Genomic DNA, 19,218 nt, shown 5'->3' with positions numbered 1-19,218 from the left:
AATTTTTTCAATGACTGTCCGCCAACTGTATCGTTAATATAAGTCACGAATGACATGGAGATGTTAAAACGACTATAATCGAATTCAAAAAAAATCACTTAATACCGCTATATCTCACTTCTTTCTTTAACGAAATTTTTTAAGATCATGACCACAAAAAATGCAAAAAAAGTGGAGTAAAATCGCACTTTTCAATCTATGAACCATCAAAATTGTTTGGGTCATACCAGCAAATTTTGGAAAGAGGATTGCAAAGTTGAAGTAATTTGGCACATTTTTGCTTCTTCAGATTGTCAAAATACGAAATACTGCATTTTTTTACGAATTTTTAAAGGTAGCTGTTTTTTTAACCTTTTTTTCAATTAGCAATTTCTCTGATTTTCTTAAACTTAAATTCAAATTTGCACTGGATTTGATTTTTATTCATGCATAATTTTCGCAATAAATTTTCATTCGCTTATGTAATTACACCTTAAGATGGTATTTGGCTTTCTTCTGAATATAAATTTATTTAAAAAAATTTGCGTAAATTTATCCGAAATCCAGGGCAAAGTTGAAATAACAGTTGCGTTCAAAAAAGAATGAAATCGCGTGAAGCTGCGCACCTACTTCCAAATTTAACAAGCTGCCATTTCTCTCTCGTTTTATATTTTTTCATGAAAATTTCACACAATCTCGTTTAACTATCCAACTAACACTCCACAAAATTTGAAGTTTTTACAATGACGGGAAACAAAGATACAGCTATTCCCGTAAAAAAGGGAAATTTAGAATTGCTACTCTAAAATTGCTGTATCTTTGACAATTTTCATTGAAAAATCATGAAATTTGGTCCAAAGATGTAAAAATGTTTGATCTACTACCAGGCCAAGTTTCGTCAAAATCGATAAACTTGATCAAAAATGGTGCCGGGTTGAAGATGAGGTTCATTATCGCCTAGCAGACGATTTCAATCTTTTTTGGGCGGATGTTTGTATGGAAAACATCGTAGTCCATGTATTCTTGGTTTTTTTCTTTCACTTTACCAAAATTTATCACAAAGAATGTTGTAAATTGATTGTAATTCATTCTTGCTTTGTTAAGAAATAGAAATTGTTCCAACAAAGCTGGTATTGAAACACAAGAGCGAATAGAATATTCGCTTTAATTGTGGATCAACTTTGTTTATCGGTATCATTAGCAGGTCATTTCTGAAACTCTGTTCTTCTTATTTTGAGCCCTGTTGAAACATTTTCTTTTTCGAAACAAAGTACGAATAAAATTTTTAGCAATTTACAACATTCTTTGTGATAAATTTTGGATTTGTGAAAGAAAAATCCAAGAATACATGGACTACGATGTTTTCCATACAAACATCCGTCCAAAAAAGAATGAAACCGTCTGCTGGGCAATAATGAACCTCATCTTCAACCCGGCACCATTTTTGATCACGTTTGTCGATTTTGACGAAACTTGGCCTGGTAGAAGATCAAACATTTTTACATCTTTGGACCAAATTTCATGATTTTACAATGAAAATTGTCAAAGATACAGCAATTTTAGAGTAGCAATTCTAAATTTCCCCTTTTTTACGGGAATAGCTGTATCTTTGTTTCCCGTCATTGTAAAGACTTCAAATTTTGTGGAGTGTTAGTTGGATAGTTGAACTAGATTGTGTGAAATTTTCATGAAAAAATATAAAACGAGAGAATGGCAGCTTGTCAAAGTTGGAAGTGGGTGCGCAACTTCACGCGATTTCATTCTTTTTTGAACGCAACTGTTAGTCTTAAAATATCTGAGAAATTTCAAACTGACAAAAAGGATTGAAAAACAAACAACTTTTGAAAACTCGTAAAAAAAATCTGTGTTCCGTATATTGACAATCTAAAAATGCAAAAGTGTGCCAAATCACGTAAACTTTTAGACCATTTTGGCCATTTATTGAAAAGTACGACTTTTTCACAATTTTTTACATTTTTTGTGGTCATAATCTTGAAAATTGCAACATTTCTATCGTCAGGTTTCTTGGACACTAAGTGAATTTTTATGAGCATTCCCTAGCTGAGCTACAGTCTTGTACCGAAGCATAACTTTTCGGATTATTTTTTTTGGTATTGCAGCTGAATTAAGGAATTAAACTACAAAAATCAAGAAAAAAGAACTTAAAAAAATAATCAAAAGTTATCAGCACATTTTTAACCGTGTATTGGGCCCCAACAAACTAATCATGATTATTTTTATAAAATTACAACAAAATTTGATTTTTTTTTGTTTGATTTGAAGCATTTATTGAATAAATCCAGGTAAAATCCGGGCTTTTTTTCGACAAAACCCGGTGAAAAAGGCCTGACCGAATTCTTTCCAGATTTTATTTTAGATAACCGGCAAACCCGAGTAAAACCGAACAATCCGGCAAGCTTGGGGTAAGTATTTTTCTTATTTTTCATACTTTTTCAAAACAATTGTTTTTTGAAGACATCTTTGACATGAGTCTTTCTTTTCCCGTTTTATATGAAAACCTTTAGTTTGGGAAACATTATAATTATACAGGAAGATGGTAAAGTTCCTGTCCTTTTTTTTAATTTTCAACAACCTTAAACTTTTTTTTTAGAAAAACTGAAAACGAATCAACCAAATAATATTTAAACATTCTTTGGAATCTTGGCTATCACGTTGAACCGAAAATAAAAAAAAAAAAAAAAACAAGAATAGTGGACCATGCCTTCGACGCTGCTCGATACTACAACTCTTCACAGTGTTAACTCCATCAAAGGCAAGCTTTTCACAACTGAGCCACTTCACTACCAACCTCCAAAGCTCAAGGAGGGTCACCAGAAGCATTCCACAGCCAAAAAAATCCTCAAAAATTTCCCGGCTTTTTCCCGACTAATGCTGCTAAAAACTTAGCAACAGATCTTACGTGACCTACTGAAGGCGTGCACAGCGGCCTTTTTATTCACAGCTTCAGTAGGCGAGGAGCTATAAGAATTTCGCAAAATCGACCAATGTCATGGTAAAAAACAGTTTTTTTGCTTTTGGAGCTTAAGGTAGAGTCCCGCTTTTTCCTCAAAATGTCCCGTTTTTTTTTCTAACTTTGAAAACTTCTACAAAGTTTACTAACTTACACTGAAAAAAAATCAAATTTTAGTCTAAATTTGAATTCATTGATTCAACACAGAATATCTTTTAAATACGTCTTTTTCTAGTTTATGTAAGACAATACCGAATAACTCTAAACCTCTAAGCATCACAATAGAATATAAAATATTCAGTTAAGCGTTCTTGGAACACGTTAAACCAATGTATGAAGAAAATACTGTTCAAGATGGTTTAACTAAGTAAAGAGTATCGAACTACAGTTGCGTTCAAAAAAGAATGAAATCGCGTAAAGCTACGCACCCACTTCCAACTTTGACAAGCTGCCATTTCTCTCGCGGTTGATGTTTTTTCATGAAAATTTCACACAATTAAGTTCAACTATCCAACTAACATTCTACGAAATTTGAAGTCTTTACAATAACGGGAAACAGAGATAGAACTATTTCCGTAAAAAAGAGAAATTTGGAGTTGCTTCACTAAACTTGCTGTATCTTCGACAACTTTCATTGAAAATCCTTGAAATTTGGTCCAAAGATGTAAAAATGTTTAATCTAATACCAGGCTAAGTTTCCTCAAAATCGATGAACGTGATCAAAAATGGTGCCGGGTAGAAAATCAGGTTCATTATCGCCCAGCAGACGATTTCATTCTTTTTTGGACGAATGTTTGTATGGAAAACATCGTAATCCATGTATTCTTGGTTTTTCTTTAACAAAATCAAAATGTTATCGCAAAGAATGTTGTAAATTGATAAAAACTTCATTCGTGCTTTGTTTCTGAAGAGAAAATGTTTCAACAGAGCTCGAAATAAGAAGAACAAAGATTCAGAAATGACCTGCTAAATATTCCGATAATCAAATTTGATAAACAATTAAAGCGAGTATTCAATTCGCTCTTGTGTTTCAATACCAGCTCTGTTGGAACAATTTCTATTTCTAAACAAAGCAGGAATGAAGTTTCTATCAATTTACAACCTTCTTTGTAATAAATTTTGATTTTGTGAAAGGAAAAACCAAAAATACATGGATTGCTATGTTTTCTATACAAACATCCGTCCAAAAAAGAATGAAATCGTCTGCTGGGCGATAATGAACCTGATTTTCTACCCGGCACCATTTTTGATCACGTTTGTCGATTTTGACGAAACTTGACCTGGTGTTTAATCAAATATTTTTACATCTTTGGACCAAATTTCAAGGATTTTCAATGAAAATTGTCGAAGATACGGCAAGTTTAGTGAAGCTACTCCAAATTTCTCTTTTTTACGGAAATAGCTCTATCTTTGTTTCCCGTCATTGTAAAAACTTCAAATTTCGTAGAGTGTTAGTTGGATAGTTGAACTAGATTGTGTGAAATTTTCATGAAAAACTATCAACCGAGAGAGAAATGGCAGCTTGTCAAAGTTGGAAGTGGGAGCGCAGCTTTACGCGATTTCATTCTTTTTTGAACGCAACTGTATATAGATTTTTTTTTTCACCGGAATTCAAATTAGATTTCTTTTTATTAACAACTGTTTCGACTCAATCGTCCAAGTTATACAAGGATGGAAATTTTTTGTGTTTTCTGTGGAAAATAACGGTGCATATGGCAAAAACCGTGGAAAAAGAAGTCATGTTAGAAAAACTGAGTAAAATCAACCGCGTTAAAAAAAACCTTAGAGTACTTTCTATGAACAACTTTGTTTGATGGTGTACGTATTAACACGTATTAGTTTGGCTAGATAATTAAGCTTTTTAAAGAGATTCTCAAGTGCCCCGCTTTTTTTCGTGAAATGTCCCGTTTTTTTCTGAAAGTATCTGCCATGCCTAGCTTAAGGGTCAAGAATACTTTCCTGCCAAACTAACTGATCTATACTGAACATATATCCCATGTAGGTAGTCCATCTTGTTGGAAAAACTCTAGGCTTTACGATGTGGTATCGGAGATGACCTTAAAAGGGGGGTGTGATGGGTTTGCGCCGGCGATCTTCGGATCTTCCCCAACATAAAAAAATGGGTTCACTTTTACGACTCATGTTTTATCAGATTTAGAAAAATTTTATTTTTTGAGCAATATTCGGTAAGATTTTTTTTGTAAAAAGAGTTATACTGTTATTATTTCTTTCATAACTCTCAAAGGAGATTTTGGTCCACTTTGGTGTCTTCACATGAAAGTTGCATCTGTAATTGGGCTATACAATGGCATTTTCTACAGACTATTCGATGATGCTGACAGTGCCAGCGGTAGATACCATTTTTAGTTAATTTACAATTTTGCATCTAAAAGGTCCATCTTAATTGTTTTTATTTAATTTAATAGCTGAAAAAATTTTAATGCATTTCGCGAGATAAATGAACTTTAAGTTTATAATCTCTCTCATTAAACAATCGATCAATCAATCGAAGCATTTGTGCTATTTAATGATTTTCGTTGAATATTAGCGAAGTTATGTTGCTTTGAAATATGGGTTTTATTATATTTATTAAAAAAATTCTTACCTTATCTTACTAAAAAAGAAAATTTTAGAAATCTGAAAAAAATAGAGGGGTTGAAGTCGTGAAAATAAATCGACCCTTCAATTTTGGGAAGACCCAAAGACTCCCGGCACAAATAAGCAGGTAATAAAAAATATAAAAGGTCTAAATCGACATTTACAAAATCGACGGCACAAATTATCGGGTAATAAAAAATTAAATAAGGTATAAATCGACATTTACGGAAAAAGTGAAAACAAGCATCGGCAGAAGCATTTGACTGAACGAATGTATTGAGGTCGTGAGAGGGAGTTTCAATTCAATTTCGATTTTCTCTCTTCTAATGTTGCTTGATACACGTTTTAAGATCTGATTGCTTATAAAGAAGGATTACGAAATGCTTCAATTTTTAAATAGCTTTATTGTCACCCTGTAATATGATTCTTGGAGCGATTTCAGCTTTGTTCATTCGTTTATATTTCACTCGAAAATATTTTTTTTTTTAAATTTTTAAATCTTGTCTAAAAAATGTGAAAATGTGATAATAAAACAGTGCCTTGGTATAACTTGAGAAGTCAGATCCAAAGTTTATTTATCACGTAACAATTTCCTATGGATTCAAAATTTGAGACCCTGCACTAATTGCAACTTTTGAACGGTAAGTTTTTGTCAATAAATCCAAATCTTCAAAATTTTTACAATTCAAAAGGAACCAGTTTTTACATGCAAATGGAATTACGTATAGTCGTACCTTAACCCGTAACAATCGTCGTTATCCTCGAAGTACAGAATTGCAGCTCGACTCTCCCAGTTCCAGGTAAGTATAGTGGTTTTTTTTCAGCAGGTAAGTATGTGTTCCAGCAGGTAGGTATGTTATACTTTCATGTTTCGTCTCGTACAAAATCAACGCAGGTTTTGGTAAGTACAACAACACTCTATTTCAACTAATTTATTTACTAAACAACTATACTTTAACTTAATTTAATAATTCAACTTTCACAGGTACTATGCACAACAATGTTTCTTCTCGAATCAACAACACGAACAGGAGTTTACTTTGGAGGTTTGAGTCTTCGATGTCCAAGCAGAAAAACTGAGGCACGTTTCCAATGCGATGGGCCTTTTATAAACTAAGCCTCCCGGAAAAGACTCTTCATCATCTTGGTGTTCGTGATGTTCGCTGACGTTTTGATGAAGTTGACAGTTGACCTCATGTCCCGTTAGTGAAAATATTTGTTTCAGGAACGGGAGGTGGTGGTTTACCCAATTTCGTGTTCCACGAACATACTGGCCCCTTCAGAAACCGCGTTTCTGACAGCATCCAAATGACTTCCTCTGCTGGAGCGTGTACATGATGATGGTCCTTTCTCAGTTAGCGTGAAGACAATGTTTACATCAGCATCCATCTGCGTCGCGCCCATCGTGTCGGTCGTTAAAAAGATTTTATTTGTGATCTGGAAATATTTAAGACCCGGTAGCGGTTTCTAAAGAGAGTGAAACGATTGGACAGGGACTCACCGTATCCATAATAAGTAGTGCCTTGAAACGTTTGTGCTGCTGCAGGCGAAAAGGTGCTACCGAACCTTATTTTGGAAAATACTGTTGGCTGAACGGGTAAAGCTGCTGATCAAAACAAACCGTGGCTTGAAGAGTGCGATGTAGCAGCAATTGGTGCGTTTGTGTCGTGAATGTTGGTGGAGTGAATCATCCTGGAATGTTTAAGACCCGGTAGCGGTTTTTGGGTGGAAATAAGTGCATTGGACAGGAACTCACCTGATCCAAGCCGAAATAGGCCTTGGATTTATTGTTTTCCATTTGATCCGAAACCATTAGGATTTTATTTGTGATCTGATCCAAGCCGAAATAGGCCTTGGATTTATTGTTTTCCATTTGATCCGAAACCATTAGGATGCTGTGGTTGAATTCCTTCGAATACTTTGTCTGTAGTTGATTGTCCAGTGCCGGTTGTTGTAATTGATTCAACAGGCGTTGATGCAATCGGCAACAGACAAATTTTAGCCACCGGTCGTGTACAGGAACCCTTAGGAGTTTGGAGGGTGACCACTCTAGTGATGCCATCGCGCCCAGGATGAGTTTCAATAACCCTTGCAGTCGGCCAGCGGATCGATGGGGTTGCGTCGTCTTTCAGAAGAACTAACTGGTTTTTTTGTATCGCCACAGGTAAGTTGCACCATTTAGCCCTTGGTTCTAATGTTGCTAAATATTCCAGGTGCCATCTTCGCCAAATGTCTTGGAATAATTTTTGCGTTTGTTGCCACTTCCGGAGGTAGTTGAATGGAATTTCTGAGTGATTATCATCAGGCACAGACTTGAGTGCCGTGCCAACTAAAAAGTGCCCCGGAGTTAGTGGCTCATAGTCTGTTGGATCGTCACTTAATGGCACGATGGGACGGGAGTTTAAACAGCACTCAATTTGACACAACAAGGTTTCCATGTCGTCGTATGCCAGGGGACGATCGCGAACAACTCGCAGAAAGTGCTTCTGTGCAGAATTTATTGCCGATTCCCACAGGCCACCAAAATGGGAAGCTCTCGGAGGATTAAAGTGCCAGCGGATATGACAATCTGAACATTCGGCCGCAACTCTGTCAGCGTGTTCTGGATTCCGGATAAGTCGTTTCAGCTCATTTTTCGCGCCAAGAAAGTTTCTACCGTTGTCGCTGTATATGTCGGACGGTGGGCCTCGGCGTGCGACGAAGCGCCTCAGGGCTTGCAGGAATTTCGCTGTCGTTAGATCGAATACTAGTTCGATGTGGACAGCTTTTGTGCTGAAGCACACGAAGACAGCAACAAACGCTTTGGTTGGTGAGGCTCGACGTTGCGGAGGTTTGAGTAAAATTGGACCCCAATAATCGACACCTGTTTTGGCAAATGGTCGGGTGGCAGTTATGCGTTCCTTTGGCAGCTCAGCCATAAATTGTTCCACCAATTTAGGGCGAGCTCGGACGCAATTTAGGCAGCGGTGGACGACTGTTTTGGCCAGATTCCTGGCCCCTATGATCCAGTACCGGAGGCGCAGGATACCTAGAAGCAGTTGTGGTGCTGCGTGTAAATGCCTCTCATGGTAGCATTCGACAAGCAAGGTGGAGAAGCGATGCTGATAAGGGAGCAGAATTTGATGCTTGGCGTCGTAGGTCAATGATGATCTGTCGATGCGCCCTCCTATGCGCATCAGGTGATTGGAATCCAAAAACGGAGTGAACCATCTGAGTCGAGATTTGACAGGAGCTGGTTTTGATGCTTTGAGAGCTGAGACGTAGTCGGCAAACTCCTGAGCTTGGACTAACCGGATGAGAATGCCTTCGGCATCCCGAATTTCGTCTGCACTAAGAAATGGCTGGAATATTCTGCTTTTTCGTGGATTCCGACGGTGGAAAGAAAAGCGCAAGCAAAATGCTGTTACCCGAAGCATAGTTTGGAACTTTGAGAACCTTGCCACGTAAACGTCGATAAATGTAGGTTCGGTTGTGGCCGTTAGAGCTGTGGATTTTGCTGGGCGGAATTCCAATTGGGTATCAAATGTGTGATTCGAAGATGATGTTGGCCACATACTTTGGTCTGATCGAAGCCATTCAGGGCCTTGCCACCACAAGTCACAAGAGAGCAGGGTATCTGCATCGATGCCTCTGGATATATGGTCAGCCGGGTTCTGCTGACCAGCCACATGATTCCAGGAAGATCCTTCCGTCGAGAGCTGAATCTTGGAAACACGATTCGCAACAAACGTAGTCCAATTTGAAGGATTAGACTTTAGCCAGGCAAGAACGGTGGTGGAATCGACCCAGAAAAAGGTTGGAAAAGTCCTCCCGAAGGCTGATGAGATCTTTCTATACAATTGGGCGGCCTCAAGCGCTCCACAGAGCTCGAGTCGTGGTATGCTACGCTTTTTAAGGGGAGCAACTTTTGATTTAGCGGTTAGTAGGCCGACTGCAATGTTGCCTGCGGAATCGGTCGAACGAAAATAGGCACATGCACCGTAAGCTTGTTCGGAAGCATCAGAGAACATGTGTAATTGGAGGGTTGTGAAGTTTGAGTGGACGATGCAACGCGGAATTCGTAACTGGCTAAGTGATGGCAGTTGTGAAGTATATTGCTCCCAATAACTGGCAAGAGAGGCTGGCAGTGGCTGATCCCATCCCCAAGGTTTTCCGTCACCCGAATTAAGACTCCACAAAGTCTGCATGAATATTTTGGCAGTGACTATGACAGGACCGACTAAACCCAATGGATCGAACAGCTGGGCGATCTGTGAAAGGGCAACTCGTTTGCTCAAGACCGTGCTGTGCAGTTGGTCAAATGCCTGGATTTGGAACCGTAAATTGTCCGAAGCTGGTTCCCAGTGCAATCCGAGAGTTTTTATGCATTGATCAGCAGCAAGCTCTACTGAAGATTGGAGAGCACGTCTTTCGGTCGAGATGCCTTCAAGTACTGCTTCTACGTTCGATGCGAATTTCCGGAATTCGAAACCACCACGTCGGCATAGCTGATCCAGTTGATTCCGAATTTCAGCAACTTCTTCAGGAGATCCTCCGCTGGTTACCAAGTCGTCTACGTACACGTCCTTTCTCAAAACCTTGGCGCCCTCGGGAAAATGCAGTTTCTCATCGTCGGCCAGTTGCTGGAGTGTTCTTGTTGCAAGAAAAGGCGCACTAGCAGTGCCGTAGGTAACTGTCTTCAGCTCAAATGTGTCAATGGGTTCATCGGGAGAATTTCTCCAGAGGATTCGTTGGAGCGGAGTATCTCGTTCGTCAACCAGAATTTGGCGGTACATTTGTTTGATGTCAGCGATCAGTAACACTGGGTTGATTCGGGTTCTCAATATTATGGCTCGTAGATCATCCTGTATGACTGGCCCGACCATGAGCACGTCATTCAGGGATTTTCCTGTCGCAGGCTTGCAAGACGCATCAAAAACGACTCGCACCTTGGTTGTGGAGCTGTCGGCACGAATAACCGCGTGATGAGGCAGATAGTATTGTGGATGGGAGCGTTCAGCATCGTCGATTCGCTGCATGTGTCCGAGGGTTAGGTATTCCGACATGAAGTCCTTATACTGAGAACGTAGATCCTTATTCCGTTGTAAGCGAGCCTCTACCATGTGATATCGACGAAGAGCAATGCAGCGATTGTCACCTACTTTTGAATCAGCCTCTTTTAAAGGAAGTCGCACTATGTAACGGCCTTCAGAATTACGTTGAACTGTTTGACGGAAGTGATTTTCGCAGGCAGCCTCTTCAACCGACAAACAGGAAGCAGAATCGTCCTCTTCTATGGCCCAAAAACGTTGCATAAAGCGGTGCACATCTGCGACAGTTGCGACATTGGAGATAACGGTGCTGATGCGATTGAAGTTTGATACCTTCCCCGATACCACCCAACCAAGAACGGAGTTCACCAGAGTAGGAAGAGATTCTCCGAGGAGAATTCTTCCGGAAGGTTTGAAGAGCTCGAAGAAGATGTCGGCCCCCAGAACTACGTCGATATGATTGCTTTCGTAGAAAACCGGGTCAGCTAATTGAATTCCCTTTGGCAAATCCCATTTGGAGATGTTTAATGAGGTGGATGGTAAATTTAACGTGAGTTTTGGCAACACAAACAATTCAACAACAGTGGAGTATTCTGTAACTCGGGAATGCATGGTGGCCCGAAGTTTACAGCGAGCTTGTACGGAAGTCTGGCCGATGCCAGAGATTGCTAGATGCACTTTGTTGCGTTGAGCCTTGAGTCGTTGAGAAAGTGCCTCGGTGATAAAACTGCACTCACTCCCAGAATCGAGGAGTGCTCTAGCTGGATGAGTATTGCCGAAATCATCAACAAGATTAATCACGGCCGTTGCAAGGAGTACCTTGTGATAGCGAAATCCAGTGGGAGGCCTTTGAACTGCTGCGGACAATGACGAAGAACATTCTTCACCGGTGGAGATGGGATCTTTGGGGGCGTTGAGGTCAGTTTTCGGTCGGTTGGATTCGAGGTTAATGGAGTCCTGACTGCATAGTTGGCTGTGGTGCTTCCCTCTACATTTGCGGCAGGTGTTCTTGGATTGACAGGTTCTGGCTTGATGACCCTTTCGTAGGCAGTTTCGACACAGCTGTTGGCGACGCACGAGCTTCTCCTTGTCCTCGGTGGTCATTTTCGTGAACACAGAACATTGGTAGAGCGGATGATGTTCAGAACAGGCATGGCATTGACGGAAAGAAACTTGAGTGGCACCATTACTTACAACTGACGATCGATAAACAGGTTTTTTCGAAGCAGGAATGGACGAATTGTCCAGATTAACGTTGCTGACACTTTGCAGAACCGTAACCCTTCTTTGGAGGAAAAGGACCAAATCCGGAAATGTGGTTGCTTCATGTGTTGACGAAAATTCTTCCCAATCTCTTCGTGTTTTGGCATCAAGACGAATACTCAGCATGCGGATCAGTAGAACATCCCAGTATTCTGTTCTTTCACCTAGTTGCTTCAGGATCCGGACATTGGCTTCAAATTTTTCAACCAGTGAGTGAAGATCGGCTGCTGATTCTCTTTTCAAAGGGGCAAATTCAAACAGAGAATCGATATAAGCTTGCTTGAGACGTGACGGATTCTGGAAATGCTCTACAAGCAGATTCCAGGCTACAGGATAGTTATTGGCGCTAAGCGCAATCGTTTGAATTAACTTCAGTGCATCCCCGGCTAAAGAAGATCGCAGATAATAAAACTTTTGTATGTTTGACAACTCACTGGAAGAATGCACCAAGGATATGAACAGGTCGTGAAAATTTAGCCAATGCTCAAGTGTTCCGTTGAATACAGGAAGTTTAACGTCGGGAAGGCGAATTTGAGAAGAAGCAGGGAAGTGCGCACTGGACTGAGAAGATTGTGAGCACGGTGGCGAGTTGGTTTTATTAACGGAGAGTAAATATCCCTTGACACGGTAATATTCCGTTTCGAATTGAGCGCGCTGCTTGAGTTGAAGATCAATAACTTCCGGATCGTCAACTTCTGCGGCCTCTAACTCGGCCTGAGTTTTTCCAAAGTCGGCCCATAGGACTCCGAGATTCTCCAGCCGGACCGGAACTTCGATCGCCTGGGTTTCTTCTCGGAAGTTATCGACGAACACCCTTATTAGGTTGAAGGATGTCTCGATGCTACGAAGTCGTAACTTGAGCGACTTTATTCTGCGCTCGGAAGCCATCGTGCAGGATATCTGGAAGTAGGATTCCCAGCGGAGCACAAAACGTCACACGTAAATTCTTATAGGAAATATAATTACCTTTTAAAGGCAATTTTGTGCCTTGTATTAATTAATTTTCAGGATCTACTCCAACAGGATACAGCATCGATCTCCGACAACGTGGTAAGGAACGGAACTTCTTTCAGGAATGGTAAGATTACGGACGCTCGGAGTTCGACGAGCATCCGGTTCGAAGGACCATATAGTCGTACCTTAACCCGTAACAATCGTCGTTATCCTCGAAGTACAGAATTGCAGCTCGACTCTCCCAGTTCCAGGTAAGTATAGTGGTTTTTTTTCAGCAGGTAAGTATGTGTTCCAGCAGGTAGGTATGTTATACTTTCATGTTTCGTCTCGTACAAAATCAACGCAGGTTTTGGTAAGTACAACAACACTCTATTTCAACTAATTTATTTACTAAACAACTATACTTTAACTTAATTTAATAATTCAACTTTCACAGGTACTATGCACAACAATGTTTCTTCTCGAATCAACAACACGAACAGGAGTTTACTTTGGAGGTTTGAGTCTTCGATGTCCAAGCAGAAAAACTGAGGCACGTTTCCAATGCGATGGGCCTTTTATAAACTAAGCCTCCCGGAAAAGACTCTTCATCATCTTGGTGTTCGTGATGTTCGCTGACGTTTTGATGAAGTTGACAGTTGACCTCATGTCCCGTTAGTGAAAATATTTGTTTCAGGAACGGGAGGTGGTGGTTTACCCAATTTCGTGTTCCACGAACACGTACCTTCAAAAAACATCGAAATTGGAATCATAAAAAAACAAAGTTTGAGATTCCAAAATTATCCAAATCCCTCCCCCCCCTCCCCAAATGATAAAGTTTGGATACCGACACCTGGTTTAAAAATCTGAGTACAGTTTGATTTTTCTGTTTCTTTTTAATGTGAATAAACCCAGCAAAATACGGGCTTTTTAATAAAAAATTTAGAAACCGCCCAGAGCTTGCCCACTTTACTTTGAAAGTCCACAAAAATCCAGAGAAACTTAAGTTATTACCTTAACCACGTTTATTTCAATTAAATAACAGATTTTTATTCAAAATTTACACTCCTGAATACTAACCAGACAATTTCCGTGTAAATATCAAGTATCGTTGAAAAATAAAATAAAATGAAAAAATTTAAAATCATTCAAAATTATGATTTTTTTTTTACATTATTCCACTTTATGACGGCTAAATAAGTATGGAAAACGTAAAAGCCTTGCTGAAATAAAATAAATAAATAAAAGTCAATCTAGAACGCTGACTTTAAAAGCAGAAGCATAGGCAAACAGAAAGAAATCTAAGAAGAAAATTCATAGGAGGGTCCTGGGATAAGGGAGTCTCCTGGTAGGGAACGAAAGTAATATGGAGCTTTGTGATTACAGTTTTGGGAAGAATAAAAACAGAGTTTTCCGTCTGTTTATCATGGGTATAAGTATAAATAAAAATCAATGTATGTATTCGATAATCAATTTGAAATTTTTTAATAAAAAATGAAATTTGTTTTGAGATTGTGTATTGTTCAAAGCAAATTTGAACCATTCTCTGAAAAAATCAACCACAAATTGTACTCTTTCTCATCACTTCAAAGTATTCTGGAGCTATAGTTCACTTACCAGATTACCTGGTAGGGTTTTTTTTCGGATGTTTAATACAAAATTTGGGAAAAGATTTTGACCTGATCAATTCACTTCATTTGTCACATCAAACAAATAAAAACAAATTTTGGTTTGCATTTTTTTTTGCTTATGCTTCCAAAACGAATTTTTTCAAGCAAGTTTTATAAAAACACATTTTTTTGAAGCCTTAATTGAGATTTTAAATCTGCTGGTGAGTGTTGATGAAAAAAAGTTAGTTGCCCTACTTTGGACGCTTTAAGCGGTGGTTTTTAAATAATCATGTTTTTCTCATAAACGAACGGGAGGTTTATATCTTTCAAGCAATTTATTTATAGTTCGTGATCTTATCTGCAAGTTTTAATGAGAAATTTCAACATAGGTTTCGCCATTATATAAATATTTGCAAAGATATTGATGATCAAAATTTCTATCTTTGAACCTATTGTTCCTATTTTGGTACTGTACTAGTACCTTTCATTGGACCTATAATTAAAACTCTTATAAAAGGTACGATTTTTTGAAAATATATGAACAAATTCATGAAAAATGTTATTTTTAATCAAATATTATCATTAAAAGTATTACAGCTTTTAAACGATTAAAATCACTTAAATTTCTATTATGCATATTTTAAACACTTTCACTCCCCGTCAGCTCAGGATAATAGCTGAAACTTTTTTGTGTTTATTTACTTATAGTTTATTTGCGTAAAGCTGACAAAAAATGTTAAAAAAACTTCAATATTGGTTCTGAATAATGTCCCAATTAAAAATTCGAACTTTTGTTGTTTTTTTTGGTATTGAACTTGGTAATGAAAACATTCATGATGTCAGGTCTAAAAACGGAACATCGAAATCGAAAGTCTCCTACATTTGGACCCTTTACAAATTTTTCGGGTTTACCATTGATTTTCATTTATTTTAGGAAAAATAGGTAGTATGGTTCATATTCTTCACAGTGAAAGTAAATTCCCTTTTAACTTTGGCTTGGACAGTAAAAAACGTGATTTTTCCTTACTCACTCTCTTTTCTCAAAACGCGCCTCACTAATTGAGCTGTCTGATTTACTACTAAACAGGAGGTACATTTTTAAAAACGTTTAAAATTTTATCAGAAAGACTTTTTTTGGTAAAATGCGGTTTGGTCGGATTCAGGAAGAATAAAAATTCATTGTGTACATAGCAGTTTCTTTATCCTATGCTAGAAAAATAAATTATTTACACTTTTCGGCATTTTAGGACTAAAGTAGGCTCTAGGTCCAAAGTAGAAGCACTCAGACTATATAATTTTTTTTTTCTTGGGTTTGGTTGAGTAATTCCAGGATTTTGATCATATCTGCCTGGATATTGCCCAGATTTATGGTTGACAATTTTAAAACCAAATGCCCGGATTATGCCAGGTTTTAAAAATAAAAAAAGACTGGATTTGCTCGGCCGGATACGTGCTGAAAAAAAAACCTGGCAACCTAAAGTTATACCACAGTAATTAGTTGTGGGTAGAAAAATATATTTTGTTGAAATTCACATTGGTCGTTGAATCGTTAGGGAAATTTATTAACAAACAACCATTTTTGCTCTACAGGATATCCTTCTGCAAAAACAAACAGTTTATTGCAAGAGAAAACTGAAATCAAATAAACAACGCTAAAAGTTTACTTGTTGAGCTGACCAAAATTGATATGAACACTTGAATGCAATGATAAAAAAGACTTATAAAGACATATGTATTTAACAAAAAAATCTTTATCTCGTACAAATTTTTTATTTTTTTTCTAAAATTCAATTTTTCCTAAAAAAATTTATTTTTTTTCGCTACAAACGGAGCAAACTCTGTTTTTTCATTCGAAATTCCATATAAAATTAGGCGTTGAGCAAAACTGTTGGAATTACAAAAAAAAATCCACAAAACCACCGATTTTTAAGCGAATTTCAACTGAGTTCCAGTTCGCAATCTTAATTCCCTGTATTTCAGATTTACTTCTTTGCCATTTTCCATAATAAAAACCTGAATGGTTAATTAAATAACGATAAGTTACTTTATCGCATTTGGAAGGGTTTTCCGTGGTACCAAAAGCTTTTTCATATTTTTCCTCTCAGGATAGCCATTATTTTTTCCGTTTTGAATATAATCAATTTTATTTAAAACGAACATTTTGAAGGCTAGTTCAAAGATAATACATATGGTTTTAGTCATCATCATTTCTATTTATAAATTTGAAGCTATTTTCGTTAAAACATATTTTTAGTTTTTAGAGAAATCACTGTCTCCTCGGCATTGTCCGTTGAATGGTTATTGAAATTTGATAACATAAATTCCATTTCACTGTGCGAATCTCTGAGAAATTTTAATCAAAATTTTATTCTGTCCTAGAAGCCCTGATTTTTTTTTCGAAAAACGGTTAGAAAAACTGTTTTAAATTCGAAGCTGCGTACAAGCTCATTGCATTGAGATTTTCAATAAGGTTGTTGAAATCTTAGAAAACTTCAATATATTACAGATTTTTTAACAAATTTCATCAAAAATTACAGCATCCTGTATTGTAGATACATTTTACAGATTTCATGGATTTCCTAAATTTCATTTCGATACTACTGAAATAGGATTTCTAAAGCAAATCTAACTTAGACAATGTGGATTTATGAATTTTATGTAAAATGACACAATTTATCGATGTTTGGTATGATTTCTCTATGAAATTTCTGAATAAAGTCGCCACACATTTTTTTTTACTCAAATCACATATAATGTTTTTGTTAAGAACTCAGAATTCAGTCGCTCATTTTTATTCTGAGTCACCTCGATAAGAATCATCAATATTCATGAACAAAAATAACTCTTCTTGTTAGAGATTTTATTTTATCCAGTATCTGAGAAATGAACTTAGAAAAACCTGTGATCATCTGTAGCCTTCCGAATGTTGTTTGTTCTTCCGGCCCGCTTCTTTTTTTTTTTATTTAAAAGTGATAGTTGAATAATATGGAAAAAAAATCTAATCTCAATATAAAAAACTTCAATATTATGTATTGCTATTGAATAGCATGGCACTTTTTCCATAAAAAACACAATTAATGCTTAAAGGTTAGAGAAAAGTTTACTGTCTAGGGTTTACTTGTAGGAAAAATGCATATTCAATCAAGTTATAACACGATGCCCTCGAGTTGTTCTTGTGCGGTTCACTTAGGTTTTTTCATTATTTTTTTTATTTCTTTAATTCTTTCGATGAATTGTGAATTGTTATTAATAAGTTGTCCATACTTAACCTTTAAAAATTGATATGTTAGTAGGTATACTGAATTAATTTTGTGTTTGGTATGGACTAGTAGACTGAGTCGATTTGGGGTCATTTTTGAATTTCTCAAACCCTGGCGTCTTAAAAGCTTCGTTTCAGTTCAAAACTCACCCACGATTTTTTGTAAAGTTTTTAGGTAACGTTTACATGAGTCAACTCGAATATTCTGGTTTGTATGGGAAAATTGAATATTTTGAATATTTAATGAATATTGAATATTTTATTCAAACTTCTGTTGGGTTTCACTTTAATTCCAACTGATAAATTTTTTAAAGGAATTTTTTCGCTGAACAACTTTTTTGAAGACCGTAACTTCGTACCTTATTAGACATAAAAGTTATTAGCTGTTTAACAGGAATATGCATTTTGCATTGATAATTTGTAAATTTATTTAACATCACTGCGTGAGCCCCGCAAAATATTGCATGAAAAGTAGCCATGCAATATCAAATATATTTCCTAATTATCAATGCCAAAAGACATACCCCTGTTATACGGCTAATAACTTTTTTGTCTAATAAGATACGAAGCTACGATCTTCAACAAAGTTGTTCAGCGGAAAATTTCCTTCAGAGAATTAAAAAAAATGGCATAAAAGCTATTAGCAGGCTGGATTCAACAGAAAAAAAACAAAAATGTAGTTGATTTTTCAGTACAAAAAAAAAACAATTTTCCCATACAAACCTAAGTGTTCAAATTTACTCATGTAAACGGCACTTAAAAATTCTCCAAAAAATCATGGATGAGTTGTGCACCAAAATAAAGCTTATTAGACCCCAGGGTTCAAAAATGACCCCAAATTTACTCAGTCTTATGGACTAGTATTGAATAACAATCTACAATATATCGGAAAAAAATCGAAAACTAAATACAATTTGAAAAAGGCTTCGCGGGCCGCACTAGGACACCTCAAGGGACCTCTAGAAACAGAGCATTTCAGATTTCCCTAATTTTCAAACATAAATTTGGCGAGAGCCTGGTCCGACCGGTTGCACGGATATCGAGGAAGAAATCTTGTGTTGTATACATGATCTTCAGGACAGTTAACCAAATTTTCGAAGTTTGTTTCATCAATATAAATATTTATAATTTTATGAAGGATTAATCACCGTAATTTATACTTGTAGATTAAATTTATCGGCCTAGCGGTGAAAAGTGATGTCCTTTTTAGTAGTACCTACTAAAAAGGACATCACTTTTCACCGCTAGGACGATAAATTAAATCTACTAATATTTATAATGTTCTGGATTTTCTAAATAAGCTTTGAACATAGGTGATTTACCTTAAAAAAAATTATCTTAGATCTTATTTTTACTTGTTTCCTTGAATTTTTAAACGCTAAGCTAAGATTTTACCCGAATGACTAACCCGGTGATTCCTCAGTTTTAGAGTTGATAATTTCGAAACCCGATGCCCGGATTTTCTAAGGATTTTTGAAAAATAATTCCCGACTTGCCCGGCCCGGATACGCTCAGACAATGTTCTGGAAAGTCTAGTATGTGTTGTGAGCCTTGGTTGAATTATTTGATTGAGTC

General features: G+C 37.1%; 1 protein-coding gene across 1 annotated transcript; it reads right to left on the bottom strand.

Annotated features, from left to right (window-relative positions):
- Positions 1-7,407: 7,407 nt before the first annotated feature.
- LOC129741516 (uncharacterized) lies at positions 7,408-12,729 on the bottom strand. The gene has a single exon (XM_055733256.1). It carries the CDS (start codon positions 12,727-12,729, stop codon positions 7,408-7,410), a length of 5,322 nt encoding a protein of 1,773 aa, XP_055589231.1.
- Positions 12,730-19,218: the final 6,489 nt, after the last annotated feature.

Source organism: Uranotaenia lowii, chromosome 2, assembly GCF_029784155.1.
Source record: "Uranotaenia lowii strain MFRU-FL chromosome 2, ASM2978415v1, whole genome shotgun sequence".
NCBI lineage: Eukaryota > Metazoa > Arthropoda > Insecta > Diptera > Culicidae > Uranotaenia > Uranotaenia lowii.
The sequence above is the reverse complement of the archived record's forward strand: the minus strand, read 5'-3'. Positions and strand labels throughout refer to the sequence as shown.